This window comes from Macaca fascicularis, chromosome 16, assembly GCF_037993035.2.
Source record: "Macaca fascicularis isolate 582-1 chromosome 16, T2T-MFA8v1.1".
NCBI classification, from domain to species: domain Eukaryota; kingdom Metazoa; phylum Chordata; class Mammalia; order Primates; family Cercopithecidae; genus Macaca; species Macaca fascicularis.
This window is the reverse complement of record NC_088390.1, coordinates 1,898,413-1,925,280: the sequence shown is the minus strand read 5'-3', so window position 1 is coordinate 1,925,280 and position 26,868 is coordinate 1,898,413. Positions and strand designations below refer to the sequence as shown.

The window sequence follows — 26,868 nt, the reverse complement described above, 5'->3', positions numbered from 1 at the left end:
ATCTCTACTAAAAATACAAAAATGAACTGGGCATGGTGGCAGGCACCTGTAGTCCCAGCTACTCGGGAGGCTGAGGCAGGAGTATTGCTTGAACCTGGGAGACGGAGGTTGCAGTGAGCCCAGATCGCACCACTGCACTCCAGCCTGGGCGACAGAGCGAGACTCCATCTCAAAAAATATGTATAAATAACTAAACTTGCTCTTTCTCCTGAGTCATTTCACTGATCACAGGTGACCATATGGGATAGTGTTGATTGACAAGAAAGAGCTATGGGGCCGGGCGCAGTGGCTCATGCCTGTAATCACAGCACTTCGGGAGGCCGAGGCGGGCGGATCACTTGAAGTCAGGAGTTCGAAACCAGCCTGGCCAACATGGTGAAACCCCGTCTCTACTAAAAATACAAAAATTAGCTGGGCAGGTGGCGGGCGCCTGTAATCCCAGCTACTCAGGAGGCTGAGGCAGGAGAATCACTTGAACCTGGGAGGCAGATGTTGCAGTGAGTCAGTGAGCTGAGATGGTGCCACTGCACTCCAGCTTGGGTGAGAGAGGGCTCTGTCTCAAAAGAAAAGGGAAAGAGCGATGGGACATTCAATGGGGGTGTGGACTGTATCCAACAGGTCAGCAGTGCTCAGTGTCAGGATTAGCTGAGTGACTAGTTGCTGCTAATACTTCAGGTTCCAAGTGTTTGCAAAGTATACTGTTTGCTTCTTTTTTTTTTTTTTGAGTCAGAGTCTTGCTCTGTCACCCAGTCTGGAGTGCAGTTACGCTATCTCGGCTCACTGCAAACTCTGCCTCCCGGGTCCACACCATTCTCCTGCCTCAGCCTCACAAGTAGCTGGGACTACAGGCGCCCGCCACCATGCCTGGCTAAGTTTTGTATTTTTAGTAGAGAGAGCATTTCACCACGTTGTTCAGGCTGGTCTCAATCTCCTGACCTCGTGATCCTCCCGCCTCAGGCTTCCAAAGTGCTGGGATTACAGGCGTGAGCCAGGCATCCAGCCGTGTCAGTGGAGTTTTTAAAACAGGAAGTGACCAAAATCAGATTAATGTTTTAGGAGGATATCTCTGAGGCATCTGGAATTTGTATTAGAGAAGTCTAAGGACAAGCTCTAAAATGCCATTTTGATACATCTGTTTCAGAATTCTACAAAAATTCAAATTGGCCGGGCGCGGTGGCTCAAGCCTGTAATCCCAGCACTTTGGGAGGCCGAGACGGGTGGATCACAAGGTCAGGAGATCGAGAGACGATCCTGGCTAACACGGTGAAACCCCGTCTCTACTAAAAAAATACAAAAAAATAGCCGGGTGAGGTGGCGGGCGCCTGTAGTCCCAGCTATTCGGGAGGCTGAGGCAGGAGAATGGCGTAAACCCGGGAGGCGGAGCTTGCAGTGAGCTGAGATCCGGCCACTGCACTCCAGCCTGGGTGACAGAGCAAGACTCCGTCTCAAAAAAAAAAAAAAAAAAAAAAAAAATCAAATTATACCTTAGAGTTGAGAACTATTGGAATAGTAAGAAGTCCACACTTACCTGCCCTTCAGACTAAAAGAGAAAAGCAGGAATCTAACTCTAGACTCTAAGCAAGAAAGTCCTGGACTACTGAGGCCAATGATTAGGAAGAAGAACTTCCAGTACATTTAACCCTTTATAACTTTTCTTGTTTGTTTTTTTTGTTTGTTTTTTTTTTTTTGAGACGGAGTCTCGCTCTGTCGCCCAGGCTGGAGTGCAGTGGCCGGATCTCAGCTCACTGCAAGCTCCGCCTCCCGGGTTTACGCCATTCTCCTGCCTCAGCCTCCCGAGTAGCTGGGACTACAGGGGCCCGCCACCTCGCCCGGCTAGTTTTCTGTATTTTTTAGTAGAGACAGGGTTTCACCGTGTTAGCCAGGATGGTCTTGATCTCCTGACCTCGTGATCCGCCCGCCTTGGCCTCCCAAAGTGCTGGGATTACAGGCTTGAGCCACCATGCCCGGCCCATACTATAATTCTTCTATCCAGAAGACTTTTTTTCCTAAAAAAATAGAAATATTTAATCCAAGAACATTAAGCATACCAGTATCCTCAACAAGTATTGCTAATCACTGAAAGGATCACTCAAAACTATATGATTTAAATAAGCATGTGGTTGTAATTGTTCCATTTTTAGTAATCCTTAACTTTCCTATAGATTTTTGGAAATACTTTCAGTAAACATTGAAGACTAGGGACCAAGGGTCATTGTGGGATTTTCTTTCTGTTTTCAGACGTGTATTAAAGACATTAGCAGAGCACAGACGCATGGCTATCCAGAAAGACTGCAGCCCAAGATCATGTTACGTAGAGCAGAATGTCTGGTGGCCCTGGGGAGACTACAGGAGGCAAGCCAGACCGTCGGTGATCTTGAAAGGAACTTCACGGCCACACCAACCCTAGCAGATGTCCCCCGTCAGACTCTGCAGAGAAACCTCCATCATCTGAAAATGAAGGTACAGGAAAAGGAGAATCCCACAGAAACCTTCCCAGCAACTCTGGCCAAAACCCTTGAGGATGTGGCGCTCAGGGGAGAGAATGAACGACTTTCCAACGCCTCATCATCCGTCGGCTTGTGCATAGATCCTTTAAAAGGTCGCTATCTTGTTGCCACGAAAGATATTCTCCCAGGAGAGCTCCTGGTGAAGGAGGATGCTTTTGTGAGTGTTCTCAACCCTGGAGAACTGCCACCACCGCATCATGGCCTAGACAGCCAGTGGGACACCAGAGTCACCAATGGGGACCTCTATTGTCACCGATGTTTGAAGCACACTTTGGCCACAGTTCCGTGTGACGGATGCAGTTATGCCAAGTATTGCAGCCAGGAGTGTTTGCAGCAGGCCTGGGAGCTCTACCACAGGACAGAATGTCCTCTGGGGGGGCTGCTTCTCACACTGGGTGTCTTTTGCCACATTGCCCTGAGGTTGACTCTTGTGGTGGGAGTTGAGGATGTTCGCAAAATCATGAAGAAGCTTTGTGTTAAGATTAGTAACAAGGACATCTGTTTACCAGAAAGCGACAATCAGGTCAAGACACTTAATTATGGCCGAGGAGAGAGTGAGAAAAATGGCAATGTGGTTGAGACCCCGATTCCTGGATGCGATGCTAATGGGAAGTATGACAGTAATTATGATGCTGTCTTCAACCTTTTGCCCCATACTGAAAACCACAGCCCGGAGCACAAATTCCTCTGTGCTCTCTGTGTTTCTGTACTGTGCAGGCAGCTAGAAGCAGCCAGTTTACAGGCCATCCCAACAGGTGTGAACTCCTCTCAGCTCACAGCAGCAGTGACACCTGAGTCGTGTCCCGACGTGACTATTTGGGGAGTGGCAATGCTGAGGCACATGTTACAGCTGCAGTGTAATGCTCAGGCGATAACCACCGTACAACACACAGGTAAGAGGGAGACTGACGCTCAGGCGATGGCCACCGTGCAACACACAGGTAAGTGGCCAGATCACAAGGTCCAGAGATCAAGACCATCCTGGCCAACGTGGTGAAACCGGCCGGGCGCGGTGGCTCAAGCCTGTAATCCCAGCACTTTGGGAGGCCGAGACGGGCGGATCACGAGGTCAGGAGATCGAGAGACCATCCCGGCTAACACGGTGAAACCCCGTCTCTACTAAAAAAATACAAAAAAATAGCCGGGTGAGGTGGCGGGCGCCTGTAGTCCCAGCTACTCGGGAGGCTGAGGCAGGAGAATGGCGTAAACCCGGGAGGCGGAGCTTGCAGTGAGCTGAGATCCGGCCACTGCACTCCAGCCTGGGTGACAGAGCAAGACTGTGTCTCAAAAAAAAAAAAAAAAAAAAAACATGGTGAAACCCCATCTCTACTAAAAATAAAATTTTAAAAATTAGCTGGACGTGGTGGTGGGTGCCTGTAATCCCAGCTACTCGGGAGGCTGAGACAGGAGAATCACCTGAACCCGGGAGGTGGAGTTTGCAGTGAGCCGAGATCGTGCCACTGCACTCCAGCCTGGGTGACAGAGCAAGACTCCGTCTCAAAAAAAAAAAAAAAAAATTATTTGATCTCGTTCTGCCCCAGTGTCTCATATGGAAAATGGGTAGTTTTATCCCAGCTAACTTTACAGAGTTGTGCAAAGCTATGTTTGTAAAATTCTTTTTAAATTCTTTAAAAAGTTCATGTTGCTGACAAAAAAAAATTTTTTTTTTTGAGACAGAGTCTTGCTCTCTCCCAGGCTGTAGTGCAGGGTTGCAATCTTGGCTCACTGCAACCTCCACCTCCCAGGTTCAAATGATTCTCATGCCTCAGCCTCCCAAGTAACTGAGATTACAGGCATACGCCACCACACCTGGCTAATTTTTTTGTGGTGTTAGTAGAGACGGGGTTTTGCTATGTTGGCCAGGTGGGACTTGAACTCCTGGCTTCAGGTGATCCAACTGCTTTGGCCTCCCAAAGTGCTGAGATTACAGGCATGAGCCACCTCACCCGGCCTTTTTTTTTTTTTTAAAATTTACTTTTTTTTTATTCCTTTATTTATTTATTTATTATTTTTTTATTATACTTTAAGTTCTAGGGTACATGTGCACAACGTGCAGGTTTGTTACATATGTATACTTGTGCCATGTTGCTGTGCTGCCCCCATCAATTCGTCAGCACCCATCAACTTGTTATTTACATCAGGTATAACTCCCAATGCAATCCTTGCCCCCTCCCCACTCCCCATGATAGGCCCCGGTGTGTGATGTTCCCCTTCCCGAGTCCAAGTGATCTCATTGTTCAGTTCCCACCTATGAGTGAGAACATGCGGTGTTTGGTTTTCTGTTCTTGTGATAGTTTGCTAAGAATGATGGTTTCCAGCTGCATCCATGTCCCTACAAAGGACACAAACTCATCCATTTTTATGGCTGCATAGTATTCCATGGTGTATATGTGCTCACCCGGCCTTTTAAAATGTTTTTAATAGAGATGAGGACTTGCTATGTGGCCCAGGCTGGTCTTGAACTCCTGGGCTCAAGCAGTCCTCCCGCCTCAGCCTCCCCAAGTGCTGGGATTACAGGTGTGAGCCACCGCACTCAACCTGAAATTTTTTGGTTATGAAGGAAAACTGTCTTAAACAGTAATAGCAAGTTTGTTATAAGGTACATACACAAAAGGCCTGACACAGTGGCTCACGCCTGTAATCCCAGCACTTTGGGAGGCCGAGGTGGGCCAGGTCACTTACTTGAGCTCAAGAGTTCGAGACTAGCCTGGGCAACATGACAGAATACAAAAATTAGCCGGGTACAGTGGTGTGCACCTGTAATCCCAGCTACTTGGGAGGCTGAGGCAGGAGAATCGCTTGAACCTGGAAGGCTGAGGCAGGAGAATCACTTCAGCCCAGGGGCAGAGGTTGCAGTGAGCCATGATCGCACCACTGCACTCCAGCTTGGGTGAAACCCTGTCTTTTTTTTTTTTTTTTTTTTTTTGAGACGGAGTCTCGCTCTGTCACCCAGGCTGGAGTGCAGTGGCCGGATCTCAGCTCACTGCAACCTCCGCCTCCCGGGTTTACGCCATTCTCCGGCCTCAGCCTCCCGAGTAGCTGGGACTACAGGCGCCTGCCACCTCACCCGGCTAGTTTTTTGTATTTCTTAATAGAGACGGGGTTTCACCGTGTTAGCCAGGATGGTCTCGATCTCCTGACCTCGTGATCCGCCCGTCTCGGCCTCCCAAAGTGCTGGGATTACAGGCTTGAGCCACCGCGCCCGGCCAGAAACCCTGTCTTAAGAAAAAAAAAAAAAATACATGCACAAGATTCCAGAGAAAGCTATATAGTTTCTCCTTAGGGAGGGCAGAAATAATAGTCAAACCAGACTGCAGAAAGCAGAGTCTCAGTAGTTGAGTAACGTATCAAACTCTTTTTTTTCATTTTTTTCTGAGATGGAGTGTTGCCCTATCACCCAGGCTGGAGTGCAGTGGCGCGATCTCAGCTCACTGCAATCTCCGTCTGCCGGATTCAAGCGATTCTCCTGCCCCAGCCTCCCGAGTAGCTGGGATTACAGTCATGCACCACCACGCCCAGCTAATTTTTGTATTTTTAGTAGAGATGGGGTTTTACCATGTTGGCCAGGCTGGTCTCGAACTCCTGACCTCAGGTGATCCACCCGCCTCGACCTCCCAAAGTGCTGGGATTACAAGCGTGAGCCACTGCGCCCGGCCAGGTATCAGACCCTTAACTCACTCAGCTACTCTCTGTCTTCTTTTCCAATTGACCAAGATTTCCCATTTCTTCTAAATTTCCAAGAGAGGAACCCAGCCCAGTGCAGCCTTCCACCCGACACTGTACCAGCAGCTGCCAGCCTACATATTGCCCGTCCTTTGATCAGGTGGCCAGACCTCAAGGGGCCACCTCTAAACACAGACCAGCCGGCTCAGCCCTGCTTTCCTGAACTGGAGCCTACAGATAACACTACTTAAGATAGATAGGGGCCGGGTGCGGTGGCTCGCACCTATAATCCCAGCACTTTGGGAGGCTGAGGTGGGCGGATCATGAGGTCAGGAGATCGAGACCATACTGGCTAACACCGTGAAACCCCGTCTCTACTGAAAATATGAAAAATTAGGCCGGGCGCGGTGGCTCAAGCCTGTAATCCCAGCACTTTGGGAGGCCGAGACGGGTGGATCACGAGGTCAGGAGATCCAGACCATCCTGGCTAACACGGTGAAACCCCGTCTCTACTGAAAACATACAAAAAACTAGCCAGGCGAGGTGGCGGCGCCTGTAGTCCCAGCTACTCAGGAGGCTGAGGCAGGAGACTGGTGTGAACCCGGGAGGTGGAGCTTGCAGTGAGCCGAGATCGCGCCACCGCACTCCAGCCTGGGCAAAAGAGGGAGACTCCGTCTCAAAAAAAAAATAGACGGGAAGCTTGGATGTGCCGAGAATCATGATCCAGCTTGACATCTCCAGTGTGACTGTACTGACAACAGATACAGCTATTATTAGAAAAGCGGCATTTGCAGTCTTTCTATTTTATGATCTTCATTTTAGCAGAAAATGTTTTTTGACTCAATCCATTCATTATACTTTTCTTAATTTTTTTGATTAGCTCTCTTGAGAGGGAGGAAGCCAGGTGTTAGCTAAACCGAGTTTTTATAGACAGATGAATATTAAATGTGGCTTCACTGAACTACACACGCTTAGCTCATTTGATCTTCTCACATCAGGTTATCTAGAATTTGTCAGCCTATTTTGATGTGCGTGTTTATGTTTAATTCAGCAGGCAGGTTATATGGAATATAGGTATCTCAGCAGACATGTTTTGGCCAAGATTCCCTTCCCCATCCTGAAGCACATGGAACATGTAAAAATAGGACTGGCCTGGTCCCGTGAAACTACTAAATCACATTTCAAGTTGGCCTGTGTTCTCCTCTGCCCTCCTTTGCTTCTTTGAGCCGTTGCTACCATCTAAAATACAGCTGTTGAGTGTTTTTCCAGAATTATGTTATCCTTTGGGTACACTCACTTGCATTTTCTAATATACTTATTTTGTTCTGTTTTTCTGAACATAAAAATATATGGGGCTTCCCTATTAAATGGCAGAAAGTTACCAACTCTTGATTCCATATCTTGCCTTTAAAATACTTAATAGGGCCGGGTGCGGTGGCTCATACCTATTATCCCAGCACTTTGGGAGGCCAAGGCGGGCAGATCACGAGGTCAAGAGATAGAGACCATCCTGGCCAACGTGGTGAAACGCCATCTCTACTAAAAATACAAAAATTACCTGGGCATGGTGGCGCGCACCTGTCGTCCCAGCTACTCGGGAGGCTGAGGCAGGAGAATTGCTTGAACCTGGGAGGTGGAGGTTGCAGTGAGCCGAGATCGTGCCACTGCACTCTAGCCTGGTGACAGAGCGAGATTCCGTCTCAAAAAAAAAAAAAAAGAATACCTGAAGCCAGCCGCAGTGGCTCACGCCTTTAATCCCAGCACTTTGGGCTGCTGAGGTGGGCAGATCGCTTGAGCTGAGGAATTTGAGACCATCCTGGGCAACATGGTGAAACCCCGTCTCTACTAGAAATACAAAAATTAGCCAGGCGCGGTGGCATGCACCTGTAGTCCCAGCTACTTGGGAGGCTGAGACAGGAGAATTGCTTGAACCCAGAAGGCGGAGGTTGCAGTGAGCCGAGATCACGCCACTGCAATCCTGCCTGGGTGTCAGAGCAAGACTCCGTCTCAAAAAAAAAAAAAAAAAAAAAGCCAGGCAGGCACTGTGGCTCACACCTGTAATCCCAATAGTTTAGGAATTGAGGAAGGAGGATCACTTGAAGCTACAAGTTTGAGATCAGTCTGGGAAAGAGAGTGAGACCCCCATCTCTACAAAATGTAAAATAAAAAGGCTAGTCATGGTGGCATCCACCCGTAGTCCCAGCAACTCAGGAGGTTGGCCCAGGAGGATGGCTTGAGCCTGCGTTCAAGGCTGCAGTGAGCTATGACCGTGCCACTGGACCCCAGCCTGGGTGTCAGAGCAAGATCCCCTTTTGGGATTAAATTTTTTTTAAAAAGCCGGGCACAGTGGCTCAAGCCTGTAATCCCAGCACTTTGGGAGGCCGAGACAGGCGGATCACGAGGTCAGGAGATCAAGAACATCCTGGCTAACACAGTGAAACCCCGTCTCTACCGAAAGTACAAAAAATTAACCGGGCGTGGTGGTGGCGCCTGTAGTCCCAGCTACTCAGGAGGCTGAGGCAGGAGAATGGCGTGATCCCGGGAGGCGGAGCTTGCAGTGAGCTGAGATCATGCCACTGCACTCCAGCCTGGGCGACAGAGGGAGACTCTGTCTCAAAAAAAAAAAAAAAAAAAGCCAGGCACGGGGGTCACTCCTGTAATCCCACCATTTTGGAAGGCCGAGGTGGGAGAATTGCCTGAGTCCAGGAGTTCGAGACCAGCCTGGGCAACATGATGAGACCCTGTTTGTTAAAAAATAATAATAATTTTTAAAAAAGAAAAAAAATTTGCCTAAATTGTCCCAGAAGGAGGAAAGCACTTTAAAAAACTAGTAATTGTAGAAGAGTCAAGTTATCAAAATGTTTCCATAAAAATAAGCCAGATTGGCCGGGCGCAGTGGCTCAAGCCTGTAATCCCAGCACTTTGGGAGGCCGAGGCGGGTGGATCACGAGGTCAGGAGATCGAGACTATCCTGGCTAACATGGTGAAACCCCGTCTCTACTAAAAAAAATACAAAAAAAACTAGCCGGGCGTGGTGGCGGGCGCCTGTAGTCTCAGCTACTTGGGAGGCTGAGGCGGGAGAATGGCGTGAACCCGGGAGGCGGAGCTTGCAGTGAGCCGAGATCACGCCACTGCACTCCAGCCTGGGAGACACAGCGAGACTCCGTCTCAAAAAAAAAAAAAAAAAAAAAAAAGCCAGATCCATTTGTTTCCATGTGAATTCTTTAAAACTTTTAAGGAACATATTTAACCGTAATTCAAAAAAAGAAAAGAAACATCTCTCAAGAACAGACCAAAGCCAAGCACAGTGGCTCATGCCTGCAGTCCCAGCACTTTGGGAGACTAAAGTGGGAGAATCGCTTGAGCCCAGGAGTTGGAGACCAGCCTGGGAAACACAGCAAGAGCCCATCTCTACAAAAAAGTTTAAAAATCAGTTGGGCATGGTGGCACACGCCTGTGGTCGCAGCCACTCAGGAAGCCGAGGTGGGAAGATCCATAGAGCCAGGAAGTCAAGGCTGCAGTAAGCTATGATGGTGCCATTGCACTCTATCTTGGTTGACAGAGTGAGACCCTGTCTCAACAGCCCAGGCGCGGTGGCTCACACCTGTAATCCCAACACTTTGGGAGGCTGAGGCGGGCAGATCACCTGAGGTCAGGAGTTTGAGTCCAGCCTGGCCAACATGGTGAAACCCCATCTCTACTTAAAATACAAAAATTTAGCCGGGCGTGATGGCAGGTGCCTGTAATCCCACCTACTCGGGAGGCTGAGGCAGGAGAATTGCTTGAACCTGGAAGGTGGAGGTTGCAGTGAGCTGAGATCGCACCACTGCTCGCCAGCCAGGGCGACAGAGCAAGTCTCTCTCTGTATAGATAGATAGATAGGAAGCTGAGGCGGGAGGAACACTTTAGCCCTGGAGTTGGAGACCGGCCTGGACAACATAGCAAGACCCCACCACTGGGAACAACAACAAAAGAACAGCTCGTAGGCCGGGTGCGGTGGCTCACGCCTGTAATCCCAGCACTTTGGGAGGCAGAGGTGCACGGATCACCAGGTCAGGAGATGGAGACCATCCTGGCTAACACAGTGAAACCCCGTTCCTACTAAAAATACACAAAATTAGCCGGGCAAGGTGGTAGGCACCTGTAGTCCCAGCTGCTTAGGAGGCTGAGGCAGGAGACTGGTGTGAACCCGGGAGGCGGAGGTTGCAGTGAGCCAAGATTGCACCACTGCACTCTAGGCTGGGTGACAGAGCGAGACCCGTCTCAAAAAAAAAAAAAAAAAATACAAAAATTAGCTGGGCATGGTGGCAGGTGCCTGTAGTCCCAGCTACTCAGGAGGCCAAGGCAGGAGAATCGCTTGAATCCGGTAGGCGGAGGTTGCAGTGAGCCGAGATCACACCACTGCACCCCAGCCTGGGCAACAAGAGTGAAACTTCATCTCAAAAAAAAAACCACACTGAGAGGCAGAAGAGCTAATCTCCTGAACCTCTGTGTATCTCAGTGTCGTCACGGACATGACGAGATTGGATAAGCCTCAGAGCCTCTGGGGAAGGCCGTTTACAAACATGACCACAGTTTCTCCCATCCCTGTAAGTTGCCTCTTTGCAGCTTGACATTGCTGCTTCTCTTGTTAAAAAGTGGAGTTTTTTTCCCCCTTCCCTTGAATCTGGGCTAGCTCTGTAACTTGCTTTGACCAATAGACAGAAGTGATGTTATGTAACTTTGGAGTCTAAGCCTTAATTGCCTCCACTGTCACCTTCTTGGAATGATACTGTAGCCCTGTGAACAAGCCTGGGCTGGCTGCCTTGAGGATAAAAGACCACCTGCCACAGGAATGCAGGCATGTGAGTAAGCCCCAGGCAAAACCAGCAGAAAAAAAAAATATTCAACTGAGCTGAGCCAAAACTGCTGGGGTACAGAATTGTGAACAAATGAAATTGTCATTGTTTTAACAACACCCCCCCCAAAAAAAACCTCATAAACAAAAATCAAGATGTAAATGGACAAAATGAGGGAACATCTCTAGCAACTATACAGCTCTTAAAATCAACGTTTAGAAATATGCATAGCGGCCAGGCACAGTGGCTCATACCTGTAATCCCAGCACTTTGGAAGGCTGAGGAGTTAAGAGACCACCCTGGGCAACATGGCTAAACTCCGTGTCTACAAAAATACAAAAATTAGCTGAGCGTGGTGGTGCACGCTTGTGGTCGCAGCTACTCGGGAGTCTGAGGTGGGAGGACAACTTGGGCCCAGGAGGTCAAGGCCACAGTGAGCTGAGGTCAGCCCATTGCACTACAGCCTGGGCAACGGAGTGAGACCCTGTCTAAAAGAAGCAAGGTAAAAATAAAAATGTGCATAATGATGAAAATGTAAAACCGGTCATGTTTGCCCAATCATGTAAATTTCCCCCCAAAAAAGCACTGAATTGTACCCGTAAGTGAATTTTATGGTAGACGGATTCTATCTCAGTACAGCTGTTAAAAGCATACATGCAGGGCCGGGCATGGTGGCTCACGCCTGTAATCCCAGCACTTTGGGAGGCCGAGGCGGGCGGATCACAAGGTCAGGAGATCGAGACCACGGTGAAACCCCGTCTCTACTAAAAATACAAAAAATTAGCCGGGCGCAGTTGTGGGCGCCTGTAGTCCCAGCTACTCGGGAGGCTGAGGCAAGAGAATGGCGTGAACCCGGGAGGCGGAGCTTGCAGTGAGCCGAGATGGCGCCACTGCACTCCAGCCTGGGCGACAGAGCGAGACTCCGTCTCAAAAAAAAGAAAAAAAAAAAAAAAAGCATACATGCGCAAGCACTGTATTGATAATGATAAGTAAAATCGGTCATGATTGATATTATTTATCGATAGTGATAAATAAAATAGTGATAAATAAAAACGGTCACTAACCTCTCTCTAGTAATTAAAACCAGATACTCTTGTGGGCCTATCACAGCAGCAAGTTATTTTATTGGTTTTGTTTTTGTTTTTTGAGACAGGGTCTCTGTTGCCCAGGCTGGAGTGCAGTGGCACGATCTCAGCTCACTGAAGCCTCGACCTCCAGGGTTCAAGTGCTCCTCCCTCCTCAGGCACCCAAGTAGCTGGTCTCAGGTGTGCACCACTACACCAGGCTAACTTTTGTATTTTTTGTAGAGACAGGGTTTTGCCACATTGCCCAGGCTGGTCTCAAACTCCTGAGCTCAAGTGATCCTCCTGCCTCGGCCTCTCAAAGTGCTGGGATTACAGGGGTGAGCCACCGCACCAGACCTGTATTTTTAATTCTAAAATGCATTTTAGGTTAGGATTTAAAGACAACATGTTATATCTGTGTGATGGCATTGCAAGTGACTGTCATTTTCTCTGTAATGTTCAATTTTTTAAATTTTTCTCTGACTACCACGTATTCCTTTTGTAATTTCAATTAGTGGCTTTTTTTTTTTTTTTTTTTTGACAGGGTCTCACTCTGTCACTTAGGCTGGAGTGCAGTGGGGCTATCATAGCTCACTGTAACCTCGAACTCCTGGGCTCAAGCAATCCTCCCACCTCAGCCTCCCAAAGTGATGGGATTTCAGGCGTGAGCCACTGCGCCTGGCCTTCTGTGACCATTTTTAAGGCACTTGATACATCTTGCAAAATTGCCCTCCAGGAAAGTTCCACTGTTACGCGCCCACCAGCAAGGTTCACTTTCATTTTTAAATTTCATCTCATTTTGTTTTAGTCTGCTCATATTTCTAATCTTGTTATATCCCTTTTTATTATTTCTTTGGGGTTCCGATGCCTCCCAATTTAGTGTTCTCGTTGAATTTCATTAGCATCTGTTTCATTAGCAGTGCAGGCGAAGGATTAAAGTGTTAACTAGGATAGACTGACAAAAACCTATAAAAATGTATGTTATTATCTTTGCATAAATCCTATTTAATCAAAGTTCCCCAGAAACCTCGCACCAGGGCTTATCTCAAGGGACGGAACTGGCCGCTGATGATTTTTCTAGACCGTGGCATGTGGCTCTGTCTCAGTGGGCATGGTACATTCGTGATCTATCTGGATTCCTGTCATAACACGGTTTTGCTGGGTTTCTGTGTCCTGTCACATCCCATCAATTCACTGCCCGTTGCTTTCACTCTTCAGCAACAAAGGAATCTTTTTTTTTTTTTACTTTATTTATTTATGTTTATTTTATTTTTTTATTTTTTTCTTGAGATGGAGTCTTGCTCTGTCTCCCAGGCTGGAGTTCACTGGCGTGATCTCCACTCACTGCAAGCTTTGCCTCCCAGGTTCATGTCATTCTCCTGCCTCAGCCTCCCAAGTAGCTGGGACTACAGGGGCCCACCACCACGCCGGGCTAATTTTTTCTATTTTTAGTAGAGATGGCCAGGATGGTCTAGATCTCCTGACCTCATGATCCACCTGCCTCGGCCTCCCAAAGTGCTGGGATTACAGGCGTGAGCCACCGCGCCTGGCCAAAGGAATCTATCTTTAGTTTGGGTCCTTGATTAGACACACACCCACAATTTTCTCATTATGTAAAATATATACCAAAGGATGTATATTCTCTTTTTTTTTTTTTTTTTTTTTTTGAGACGGAGTCTGGCTCTGTCGCCCAGGCTGGAGTGCAGTGGCCAGATCTCCGCTCACTGCAAGCTCCGCCTCCCGGGTTCGCGCAATTCTCCTGCCTCAGCCTCCCAAGCAGCTGGGACTACAGGCGCCCGCCACCTCGCCCGGCTTATTTTTTTTTGTATTTTTAGTAGAGACGGGGTTTCACCGTGTTAGCCAGGATGGTCTCGATCTTCTGACCTCGTGATCCGCCCGTCTCGGCCTCCCAAAGTGCTGGGATTACAGGCTTGAGCCACCGTGCCCGGCCAAGGATGTATATTCTCAAAGTATTGTGAATGAATCTTTTTTTCTTTACTTGAATCCCAGTTTAAATGCACTAGGGATGGCCAGGCAAGGTGGCTTACGCCTGTAATCCCAACACTTTGGGAGGCCAAGGCGGGTGGATCATGAGGTCAGGAGTTCGAGACCAGCCTGGCCAACATGGTGAAACCCCATCTCTACTAAAAACACAAAAATTAGCCGGTTGTGGTGGGCACTTGTAATCCCAGCTACTCGGGAGGCTGAGGCAGGAGAATCACTTGAACCCAGGAGGCGGAGGTTGCAGTGAGCCTAGATCATGCTACTGCATTCCAGCCTGGGGAACAGAGTGAGACTATGTCTCATAAATAAATAAATAAATAAATATAAATAAATACACTAGGGATATTAGCAAGGTACCCTTTTGGTATAGAATCACTCCCTCTTGGCCGGGCGCGGTGGCTCAAGCCTGTAATCCTAGCACTTTGGGAGGCCGAGATGGGCGGATCACGAGGTCAGGAGATCGAGACCATCCTGGCTAACACGGTGAAACCCCGTCTCTACTAAAAATACAAGAAAATTAGCCGGGCGAGGTGGCAGGCGCCTGTAGTCCCAGCTGCTTGGGAGGCTGAGGCAGGAGAATGGCGTGAACCCGGGGGGGCGGAGCTTGCAGTGAGCCGAGATCGCGCCACTGCACTCCAGCCTGGGGCACAGAGCAAGACTCCGTCTCAAAAAAAAAAAAAAAAAAAAAAAAAAAAGAATCACTCCCTCTTTGTTTTAATACAAAATGTCACAGATTAAATTTGGTTGATGAAGTACATACATATTCTCACTTTCTGTTATCTCTACTGATAGATGATTAATGCAAAATATTGAGTAATTTTAAAAAATCAATACTTAATTTTTTAGAAATAATTAGAGATTTAACTCTGACATAAATACCCACAGTTCCTGGGCCTACTTCTGTCAGAGGGTAATCTATAAATAATTCACAGAGCTGACATTACTCACTGTAGTGTGATCATTCTTTTCTGGAAAATTTTAGCAGCGGTTCTAATATAGATTGCCAGTTATCAGTAGTTGGCAATGCAAGTCCACTTTTAATTATGCACACGCTGATTATTCAGACTACAAATTGTCCATGCCCTGGCCGGCTCCTTCCTGCCACCTGCCTTTTAGCATTTTCACTGCTCGTTAGCACATACACCAGAAGGTGGGCATTGAACAAGGCGGAGAAGAAGAAACAAAATCAGTGAAGCACTTCGGAGAAGCTCTGATGAGAGATTTTAATACAATTTGTAGAATTATTAACTAGAATTGAGTCATTTGGATTCCCTGTGAAATGTATTTACTTGTTCTATTCTTGTTCTCCTTAGCAACAGATAGTAGACTTGCCTCCAGAGAGACAACATTATTCCTATTATTCCTACATTTAGTGTTTTCCTTTATAAAACTTATTTTTTTTTTTTGGAGACAGAGTCTCACTCTGTCGCCCAGGCTGGAATGCTGCGGTACGATCTTGGCTCACTGCAACCTTTGCCTCCCAGTTTCAAGTGATTCTCCAGCTTCAGCCTCCCGAGTAGCAGGGATTACTGGTGCACGCCACCATGCTCAGCTAAGTTTTTATATTCTTAGTAGAGACGAGGTTTCACCATGTTGGCCAGACTTGTCTCAAACTCCTGACCTCAAGTGATCCGCCTGCCTCGTCCTCCCAAAGTGCTGGGATTACAGGCATGAGCCATGCACCCAGCCTATAAAACATTTTCATGTGATGGTTCATAATATTTTCTTTATCCATTACATTTATACCTAGACTATTTATTTCTTTGGTGAATTTTTTTGTTTTGTGAGACAGAGTTTTGCTCTGTTACCCAGGCTGGAGTGCAGTGGTGTGATCTTGGCTCACTGCAACCTCTGCCTCCTGGATTCAAGCAATTCTTATACCTAAGCCACCAGAGTAGCGGGGACTACAGGCGTATGCCACCATGCCCAGCTAATTTTTGTATTTTTAGTACAGACAGGGTTTTGCCATTTTGGCCAGGCTACTCTCAAACTTCTGACCTGAGGTGATCCGCCCAACTCTGCCTCCCAAAGTGCTGGGATTACAGGCATGAGCCACGGTGCCCACCCTGGTGAGTGGTTTTTTTGAGATTCCTGGCATGTGTTCGGTGATATCACAATTATTTGATGCTTTTTCCAGTTTTCCAGAAAACTGAATGTTTCCTCTTAGATACTAGTATCTTTTATCTTCCAACCTGTTTTGTTGGAAACATAATTTGCCTCATGCTTAAACTGAGGCTACTGAACATAATTGAAGCATTTCTGTATGCCCAAGATTATCTTTACTGTACATACTCCTAGGACAGATGGCTTTGACAAAAACCGGCACAGGTAGAGCCTCTGGCTAAGTGAAACGGTACAAGTGGACTTTTAAAATGCTAATTAGCCACCATGTTTTCTTTTCTCAAATGAACAAACTTTTTCTTTCTTTTTTTTTTTTTTTTTTTTTTTGGAGACAGGGTCTCACTCTGTTGCCCAGGCTGGAGTGCAGTGGCGCGATCTCGGCTCCCTGTAACCGCCACCTCCCGGGTTCAAGCAATTCTCCTGCCTCAGCCTCCCGAGTAGCTGGGACTACGGGTGCCCGCCACCACGCCCGGCTAATTTTTTGTGTTTTTGTAGAGACGGGGTTTCACCATGTTAGCCAGGATGGTCTCGATCTCCTGACCTTGTGATCTGCCTGCCTCGGCCTCCCAAAGTGCTGAGATTACAGGCGTGAGCCACTGCACCCGGCCAAAATGAACAAAATTTTAAAGTAAACTACTATGGGCTTGAAAAGACCAAAAAAGAAAAAGATAATAAATTTTACAAATATGGTAAAACTTTTTTTAAATATTTATTTTTTATTTTTATTTTTTTATGTGTGTGGTTTTTTTTTTTTTCCAGACAGGGCCTGCTGTCACCCAGGCTGGAGTGCAATTGTGCGATAATGGCTCACTGCAGCCTCACACTCCAGGGCTCAATTGATCCTCCCGCCTCAGCCTCCTGAGTAGCTGGGACTACAGATATGCACCACTATGGCTGACTAATTTTTTTAATTTTTTTTGAGACCAAATCTAGCTGTGTTGTCCAGGCTGGCCTTGAACTCCTGGGCTCAAGCAATCCTTCTGCCTGAGCCTCGGGGTTACAGGCAGGAGCCCCGGTGCCTGGCCTGCTTAAATATATAAAGTTCAGGTTAGTAACTAGGTCGCTTGTTCTATTAACCAGCCAAAGACCAGATAAACAAAAGCCTTTGGGCTCTAAAAGTCTTTGGGAAGTCACCTCGACAGGGGCTCTGGTTTCTGTGTTCTCCCTCAGGAACATCATGAAACTATCTAGAACGCTCCCTACTCTTCATTCTTTTTTTATTGCTTTTCTATAAGTTCTCATCTTTGGCTATTTCGTGGTGTAGAGACACAGTCGTTAGGTTCCAGGACTCCAGTGGACTTGGTGTGGTTCATCCACTTTGCTTCCTGGGGACCGGAGCTTGCCATGAGTCATGTTCCATCTGATTTACATTGGATCCGGCTGTGGTGCCATGACTCACATGGGCTGCAGGCCTAGCTGCCCGGCTCATCTTCTGAGGCATAGACGGCGGGGCCAGGGCTCATGTCCTGACACCTTTTTCCTTCTTTCCTCTTGCCCTGTCAGGATCTAAAGGGAGCATCGTTACTGACAGCAGGCAGGTGCGCCTTGCCACAGGCATCTTCCCCGTTATCAGCCTCCTGAACCACTCCTGCAGCCCCAACACCAGCGTGTCCTTCATTAGCACTGTCGCCACCATCCGCGCATCACAGCAGATTGGAAAGGGGCAAGAGATTCTCCACTGCTATGGTGAGCCATCCCTCCGCACTGCTGTCCCGCCCCGACAGAAAAGGACAGGGGGACGCGAGTCAGCAAGCCCCCGGGCGTGTGACTTCACCTGTCTACTGTCTGCTTCCTGGAAGAGGCGGTGAACACTCAGGCCTAAAACAAGGAAGGGAGGGAGGGAGGGAGGAAGGGAGGGAGGAAGGGAGGGAGGGAGGGAGGGAGGGAGGGCCTTCGTACTAGGGCTCTCTTGTGGCTAAACTATGTCTTGCTCTGTTTTGTATTTCCTGTTCTGAAAATGGGCTAGGAACAACTTCTTGGCTTCTGTTTCTTCCTGTCTCAGCAGCTTGGAAGCTTATTTTAGTATCCAGTTCCACAAATGTCTGAGTAAAGGTTAGCTGTCACATGATAAGTAATTGTCCACACCCTCCGCTAAGCTGAAGGTTTTTAAGTCGTGTTTGACTCTCTCTTGCTTTCAACATTGGCTGAGGGTGATCTCCCTCCAGGGCCTCACAAGAGCCGGATGGGGGTTGCCGAAAGGCAGCAGAAGCTGAGGTCTCAGTATTTCTTTGACTGCACCTGTCCAGCTTGTCAGACTGAGGCACACAGGTTGGCTGCAGGCCCCAGGTGGAAAGCATTCTGTTGCAACAGTTGCAGAGCTCCCATGCAGGTAATTCTCTCCTCTCCCCTCTACTTTTCCCGGAGGTCAGTTTTCCAGCCCGAGGGTGATCAGTGTTTGGGAGGAAGCCGCCTCCGTTGTAGCCAGTCATCCTCCATTGTAGCCAGTCAGCCGCATACACTGCTTCCCCTCCACAGAAACTACAGGGAAAGGTTCGGTTTAATGTTTCTCTTATAAAGGACAGAAAATCCCTTCTGAACTGGTGTGGGATTTGGAGGAGACTGGGAATCTATTTGCTCAAGTAAGTCATTGAAAAGTCCCAGGATAGGCCAGACACAGTGACACTTGCCTATTATCCCAGCACTTTGGGAGGCTGAGGTGGGGAGATCACTTGGAGGCCAGGAGTTCGAGACCAGCCTGGGCAACATAGCAAGACCCTGTCTCTACCAAAAAAAATTTCAAGAAAAAAATTCCAGGATAAGTCTACTTAAGGTACAGCTTGATCCAGGGGCTTTCTGTCCACCCCTCTCAGCTTCATTTTCTCTGTGGTGGCCCATCCTCACACAGACTTCCCTGTAATGGTGCAGGAGAGCTGCCAGCAGCCTGCGGACCTCCTGCCAAGGAGGATAAGAGCACACACCGCTCTAACAGCAGCCTGGGCAAAGATGCTACTGAGTTTCATTGACCTGAGAACTGTGGCGACATAGTTTTCCTCCAGCCATTTGGGCCAGAGAAAGGAGCTATATGTGAGCCACATGCCACACCCTCAGCTGTAGGGCACCAGCCGTGGGACTGAGGGTGAGAGGGATCCTCATGAGAAACTGGGCTGCTGTTGCTAAATGAGAAAATAGATATTGGCCTTTGAAACACAGCAGATGTCTACCTCAGAGGATTTCCCCTCTGCCAGAGGTGCCGTATTCTTAGGAGAGTCGTGAGTGAAACGCAGAGCTGGTTGTGTTAGAAAGCTAAACTTGCAGACCTGAGGTCAAATGTAGGGCGATCACACCTAGCACCTTTTTCTGTTGGTTTTCATTTTTTTTTTTTTCCCTAAGATGGGGTCTCACCCTATCACCCAGGCTGCAGTGCAGTGGCATGATCTCCGCTTACCACAGCCTCAACCTCCCAGATTCAAGCAATTCTCCTGCCTCAGCCTCCCCAGTAGCTGGGATTACAGGCATACGCCACCACGCCCAGCTAATTTTTGTATTTTTAGTAGAGATGGGTTGGCCATGTTCTCCGTGTTGGCCAGGCTGGTCTCAATCTCCTGGCCTCAAGAGACCCACCCGCCTCGGCCTCCCAAAGCGCTGGGATTACAGGCATGAGCCACTGCGCCCGGCCTTTCTATTGGTTTTCTTTTCTTTTTTTTTTTTTGTGAGACTGAGTGTCACTCTGTCACCCAGGCTGGAGTGCAGTGGTGCTATCTCAGCTCACTGCAAGCTCCGCCTCCCGGATTCATGCCATTCTCCGACCTCAGCCTCCCGAGTAGCTGGGACTACAGGCACCCGCAACCTCCACGGCCTGCTAATTTTTTATATTTTTAGTAGAGACGGGGTTCACTGTGTTAGCCAGGATGGTCTCGATCTCCTGACCTCATGTTCCACCCACCTCAGCCTCCCAAAGTGCTGGGATTACAGGCGTGAGCCACCGCGCCCGGCCTTTCTATTGGTTTTCTTGGGACTTTTTCATAACCACTAGAAATGTTCGTCATCTAAAGTCCTGGCCCCAAAAAGCGACGAGAGGGGCTGTAGAAATGGAAAGAAATGGTGCACTATCCCCGTTCTGTTCCAAGAATGAAACCTCAGGTGGGATCAGCTCCTGCCTTCATTGGAACTGCCGCCATCAAACTAAATTCTATCAGGCTTTGGTCATGATGTGCTATTACAGGCGTCTCTTTCCTCCATGAGGTAAGAAACTGTGCAGCAATCCTATCATGTGAGCACAGGCAACGTTGATAACCGCCCCGGGCGTTGGAATAAAGAGAAAACTGACTTCCACAGGGAGATGGCGTGCTGCGCTGTGGCAACAGATCTTGTGCAGAATCCGTCGTCAGCAGAGACCACCTAGTCTCTCGGTTACAGGACCTTCAGCAGCAGGTCGGAGTGGCCCAGAAGCTTCTCAGAGATGGTGAACTAGGTGAGACTGGCTCCCCGCTTTGGTCCTCCAGCCCCTTCCTTTTTATTCATTCTGATACCATTTTGGACTCAAGGATACCCAGTACTGATGGAAAAATTGAATGTCATTATCCCCATGCCAGCCACAAGATGGCTATATAGGCCAGTGAGACCAAACCCTGACCAGCCCTGTTACTGTGGGGCCCTTGAAAAGGGGCCAGGTGATTTCAGCTGTTGTTTTCTTCTGCATCCGATTGCTAAGTTGAAGTACCCCTGCCAGCGAACGGGTCATCACTGACATCCGTGAGCTTTGTGCAGTTCCAGAAGTTCAGTGTCATTTATTTTAATTCCAGGGCCTAGCAACGTAACTTCCTAGAAGGGCGGTTCTGCCCTCCTCAGAGCTGGTCTGTGCTGGGGAGCAGTGGGGCGAGAGCCCAGCTGATAGGAGTGTCTTGCTCTTTTCAGAAGGAGAGTTGTGGAGCTCCCCATCGCCCTTGAAAACCCTGCCTTAGAGCTTGACGCCATGGGATTGTGTTTACCCTGCTTTATGAAAGTTGACCTTTAGCTTAGATTTCAGGGTCAAGAGAAGTCATGGTCGTACGTGGAAGGTAGAGTTGGTCGAGTTGGCAAGTTGATGTTGAAAACCCAGGGTAAAATGTGGGAAGGCCTCCCCTAGCGCCTTTCTCCACTGACAGAGAAAACATAAGAGAACAGCAGCTTTATTGGAACAGACACTGTGGGTTGGTGACAACCCAGGGAGGCCGAGGGGAATGTCCACATTCAGCCCAGCTGATTCAGAGAATTTGAGACCTGGGTTCTCATTTCTAGGACTGAGCTTATGTCTGTAGTGAGGCCTCTTTCCTCTGAATTGACAGAGCGAGCCGTTCAGCTGCTGTCGGGGTGCCAGCGTGATGCCGAGAGCTTCCTGTGGGCAGAACACGCCATGGTGGGAGAGATCGCGGACGGCCTGGCCCGGGCCTGTGCTGCCTTAGGTACGGCGTCGGCCTTCATGTTCTGAGTCAGGAACAGTCTGCTGTGGGTGTTTCATCGTGGCCCCGGCCTTGTCTGCCTGGTTACCCCAACTCTGTAAACGGACGCCACTCCCCCTCTCATTCCGTTTTCTCACCCCAAAAATGTGCATCCACAGTTGACTGTGGTTCTTTTCTGGAACAAGACTTTTCTCTTCTCACAGGGGACTGGCAAAAGTCAGCCACCCACCTACAGAAGAGTCTCCGCGTGGTGGAGGTTCGCCACGGGCCGTCCAGCGTTGAAATGGGCCATGAGCTCTTCAAACTGGCCCAGATCTTCTTCAATGGGTGAGTCCTCTTCCCACCTCACAGGGCACACACTGTTCTTTTCCTAGGCTCTTCTGGGTGTTACTTTTTTTCTATGGTGTTTTTAAAAGCATGTTGAAACTTCTTTATTTCCTCTTTAGGAGAGAGCTTTGCCTTCTGTTTTTCTAACAAACTTAACGCTTTAGAATTTCCTCCCGGGAGGCGGAGCTTGCAGTGAGCCGAGATCGCGCCACTGCACTCCAGCCTGGGTGACAGAGCGAGACTCTGTCTCAAAAAAAAAGAATTTCCTCCTGGGAGATATGGGGAAAGCTTTTCGATCTCAAGTGAATTTCCCAGAGAGAACTTGGCCAGGCAGCCCCACCCACCCTCCAGATAGTGTTCCTTCCCGTTTCTCTCAGGTTCATCACAGCCCCCTTGGCTGTCTCATTCCCAGCACTCTCAACTCCAGGCTCTCTGCCTTCTCCCTCCTCTGCATCCTGTTCCTTGTAAAGCATTTGCTTGAACCAGGGAATCAGGGCTGATTTTACCCCCAGACAACATGTGGCACTGCCTGGAGACTTTTTTTTTTTTTTTTTTTTTTTGAGAAGGGGTCTTGCTGTCTTGCCCAGGCTGGAGTGCAGTGGCACGATCACAGCTCACTGCTTCCTCAAACTCCTGGGCTCAGGCGATCTCTGGAGACGTTTTTGATTGTCATGACTTGGAAGGGGGGTGCTACTGGCGTCTAGTGGAAAGAGGCCAGAGGTGCTGCTAAGCATCCTGCCGTGTACCGGACAGTGCACCCCACCAGCCCCAGCAAAGGATTCAGCCCACAGTGTCAATAGTATCAGGGTTGAGAAACCCTGCTTTTTTGTTGTTGTTGTTATTTTTGAGATGGAGTTTCACTCTCGTTGCCCAGGCTGGAGTGCAATGGCGCGATCTTGGCTCACTACAACCTCCGCCTCCCAGATTCAAGTGATACTCCTGCCTCAGCCTCCCGAGTAGCTGGATTAGAGGCATGCACCACCACGCCCGGCTAATTTTATATTTTTTAATAGAGACAGGGTTTCTCCATGTTGGTCAGGCTGGTCTCGAACTCCCAACCTCAAGCGATCCACCTGCCTCAGCCCCGCAATGTGCTGGGATTATAGGCGTGAGCCACCGCGCCCAGCTTTTGTTTGTTTTTTTTTAATCCTCTGTTCTAAGCAGAGGAACCTGCTTTGAAGGTTAAAAGGAAAGAACAGCACACTGATACGCTAATGCCAAATCCACTTTTGTACTGAGACCATTTAGGGCCCAATTTCAGGATTTCTGGGTGGAACACCTCCAACCTTGGTAAAGCTGCCCTTGGTGTACATTGCTATGAGAACGTGTTTAAAGATTCAACCTCGGCGGCTCACGCCTGTCATCCCAGCACTTTGGGAGGCCGAGACGGGCGGATCACGAGGTCAGGAGATCGAGACCATCCTGGCTAACACGGTGAAACCCCGTCTCTACTAAAAAATACAAAAAACTAGCCGGGCGAGGTGGCGGGCGCCTGTAGTCTCAGCTACTCGGGAGGCTGAGGCAGGAGAATGGCGTGAACCTGGGAGGCGGAGCTTGCAGTGAGCTGAGATCCGGCCACTGCACTCCAGCCTGGGCGACAGAGCGAGACTCCGTCTGAAAAAAAAAGGTTCAACCTAAGGCTATGAATGGTGAGTGGGCCGATACCCAAGACACAGAGACATTCTGTTTGGTCAGAGCGAGGGAAAAGGGCTGCAGAGTTAGGTCAGAGGTCAGCCCTAAGATGGTCACTCTAAAATGAACACTGCTGTGTAAACCTGTGGTCAATACCAGATGAAAACTTTGAGGCCGAGTGTGGTGGCCCACGCCTGTAATCCCAGCTACTCAGGAGGCTGAGGCGGGAGAATCACGTGAACCCGGGAGGCGGAGGTTGCGGTGAGCCGAGATCGCACCACTACCTGGGCGACAAGAGTGCAACTCCGTCTCAAAGAAAAAACACTTGGAGATTTGCCTCTTGTTCTCAGGATCCTGGAGTCTATACTGTCTTTTATAACTTTTTTCTCACATTCTGCTTTGCAGCGTGTTTGTGACAGTGTCTTACTGTTCTGGACTGTAAGATCCTTGATGACAGAAATGATCTTATATTCCTCACGGTGTGTGAGTGGGCCCTCAATGAACATTTGCCTCCCAAATCAGTGAACTAACTCCTCTTACCTCCCTTGGCTCAGGTTTGCAGTACCCGAAGCCCTGAGCGCAATCCAGAAGGCTGAGGAGGTTCTGTCGCTGCACTGTGGCCCGTGGGACGATGAAATCCAGGAGCTCCAGAAGATGAAATCCTGTTTATTGGACTTACCACCCACCTTTGTAAGGTCTTCAGTTTAGGGTCCCAAGGGGATTTTGACCCACAGGAAAGGAGCCCGTGGAACACAAGGTAAAGAGGTTATGGCCAGGCGCGGCAGCTCACACCTGTCATCCCAGCACTTTGGGAGGCCAAGGCGGGTGGATCACGAGGTCAGGAGATCGAGACCATCCTGGCTAACACGGTGAAACCCCGTCTCTACTGAAAATACAAAAAATTAGCCAGGCGAGGTGGCGGGCGCCTGTAGTCCCAGCTACTCGGGAGGCTGAGGCAGGAGAATGGCGTGAACCCGGGAGGCGGAGCTTGCAGAGAGCCGAGATCGCGCCACTGCACTCCAGCCTGGGCAACAGAGTGAGACTCTGTCTAAAAAATAAAAAATAAAGAGGTTTTGTTTGCCAGCCGGGCACGGCGGCTCACGGCTGCAATCCCAACACTTTGGGAGGCTGAGGGGGGGGTAGATCACAAGGTCAGGAGTTCGAGACCAGACTGGCCAACATGGTGAAACGCCGTCTTTACTAAAAACACAAAAACTAGCTGGGCGTGGTGGCAGGTACCCATAATCCCAGCTACTCGAGAGGCTGAGGCAGGAGAATCTCTTGAACCCAGGAGGCGGAGGTTGCGGTGAGCTGAGATCGCTCCACTGCATTCCAGCCTGACGACAGTGTGAGACTCCATCTCAAAAAAAAAAATAAGAGGTTCTGTTGCTGGGTGTGGGTTCTGTGGATCGGGTGCGGGTTCTGCGGACCAGGTGTGGGTTCTGTGTAGGTTCTGCAGGCCCGGTGTAGAAGCTTACATCTGTGATCCCAGTACTGTGAGAGGCTGAGGTGGGAGGCTCACGCCTGTAATCCTAGTACGTTGAGTTGGCCGGGTGTGGAGGCTCACGCCTGTAATCCCAGTACTTTGAGACACTGAGGTGGGAGGATCGCTTGAGCCCAGGAGTTCAAAACCAGCCTGGGCAATATAGTGAGACCGTATCGCTACAAAAAAAATTTTTTTAATTCACCAAGCATGGTGGCACATGCCTGTAGTCCCACCTACTCGAGAAGCTGAGATAGGATCACCTGAACCTGGCAGACTGAGGCCGCAGTGAGCCAAGATCACACTATTGCACTCCAGCCTGCGTGACAGGGTAAGACCCTATCTCAAAAAAAAAAAAAACTAAACTAAACAGGTTCTGTTGCTGCTGAGCTTTCAACAGGAGACGGGACTTTCCCAATAGTCCCAAGCCTGGGATTCGAGGCCTGGGGGGACTCAGAAACCATTGCAGTCAGAGAGACATGTATTTTGGTGGATATTTCTTGAAATGGTTAAGTGGCCTCCAATACAAACTCCCAGTTCCCAGAAAAGACTTAAAACTAGTATCTGGAGAGTCCAAGTCCTTTAAAAGGATTTTAGCTGATCTGCAGGCATCTGGAGGTTAGCCTGGGGTTTTGGCTGGATTCCACCTCACTCGATGATGATAGTCTGTTTCCCTGGAACATTCCTGTGGTTTTAGTAGTAATGAGATGTGTGCACCACTCCAGTGGGAGCTGAAACTCTTAGTAGTTACACTGTAATTGAAAAATAATTGTAAAACAAGGAATCAGTAAGGCGGCTTATCTCCAGAGACACTGGGTTCCACTTACGGCATCTAGCTTCCCCGAATCCTTTGTGAAAATCAGTGGAGTATAAATTGTGACTAGAGAAGTGAATATGGAGTCATTGTATTGAACAGTTTCCTCCAGGGATGGCGGCTCTCAGTGTGTTTCCTGCCAGTTTTCCAGTCCTTATTCTCTGCCCTTCATTCTGTACTCTTGGCAGAGTCACTAACCAAACACTAATAAAATCAAACTTGTAGTAAAGACTTTATAACACATATCCCTCTTTCTAAGTTGTTGTTGTTGTTGTTGTGTTTTTTTTGTTTTTTGAGACAGAGTCTAGCTCTGTCGCCCAGGCTGGAGTGCAGTGGCCGGATCTCAGCTCACTGCAAGCTCCGCCCCCCGGGTTCACACCATTCTCCTGCCCCAGCCTCCCGAGTAGCTGGGACTACAGGCACTGCCACCTCGCCCGGCTAGTTTTTTGTATTTTTTAGTAGAGACGGGGTTTCACCATGTTAGCCAGGATGGTCTCGATCTCCTGACCTCGTGATCCGCCCGTCTCGGCCTCCCAAAGTGCTGGGATTACAGGCTTGAGCCACCGCGCCCGGCCTGTTGTTTTTGAGACAGAGTTTCGCTCTTGTTGCCCAGGCTGGAGTGCAATGGCATAATCCCGGTTCACCGCAACCTCCGCCTCCCAGGTTCAAGCATTTCTCCTGCTTCAGCCTCCCAAGTAGCTAGTATTACAGGCATGCACCACCACACCTGGCTAATTTTGTATTTTTAGTAGAGACAGGGTTTCTCCATGTTTGCCAGGCTGGTCTCAAACTCCCAACCTCAGGTGATTCAGCCTCTCAAAGTGCTGGGATTACAGGTGTGAGCCCGGCCCTCTTTTTTTTTTGAGACAGAGTCTCTGTCACCCAGGCTGGAGTACAGTGGCACAATCTCGGCTCACTGCAAACTCCACCTCCCAGGTTCAAATGATTCTCCTGCCTCAGCCTCCCTAGCAGCAGGGATTACAGGCATGCACCACCACACCCAGCTAATCTTGTATTTTTAGTAAAGACGGGGTTTC

The 26,868-nt window shown here is 48.9% G+C and overlaps 1 protein-coding gene across 22 annotated transcripts in view; it reads left to right on the top strand.

Moving 5' to 3' along the window:
* SMYD4 (SET and MYND domain containing 4) overlaps nt 1–26,060 on the top strand; it is a 47,484-nt gene extending 21,424 nt beyond the window's left edge. For 15 of the 22 annotated variants that reach the window (XM_074018195.1, XM_045375668.3, XM_074018192.1 and 12 more), the window contains 7 exons: nt 2,239–3,400; nt 17,701–17,883; nt 18,363–18,526; nt 20,473–20,608; nt 21,462–21,578; nt 21,779–21,902; nt 24,089–26,060. In XM_074018195.1, the coding sequence (XP_073874296.1) occupies nt 2,239–3,400; nt 17,701–17,883; nt 18,363–18,526; nt 20,473–20,608; nt 21,462–21,578; nt 21,779–21,902; nt 24,089–24,242 (2,040 nt within the window). In that variant the 3' untranslated portion in view covers nt 24,243–26,060. Of the gene's footprint in view, nt 1–2,238; nt 3,401–12,616; nt 12,841–17,700; nt 17,884–18,346; nt 18,527–20,379; nt 20,609–21,414; nt 21,579–21,778; nt 21,903–24,088 lie in introns of those variants that run through there. The other 7 variants (XR_012425107.1, XR_012425108.1, XR_012425109.1 and 4 more) reach the window with 4 other exon arrangements.
* The last annotated feature ends 808 nt before the right edge of the window (nt 26,061–26,868 follow it).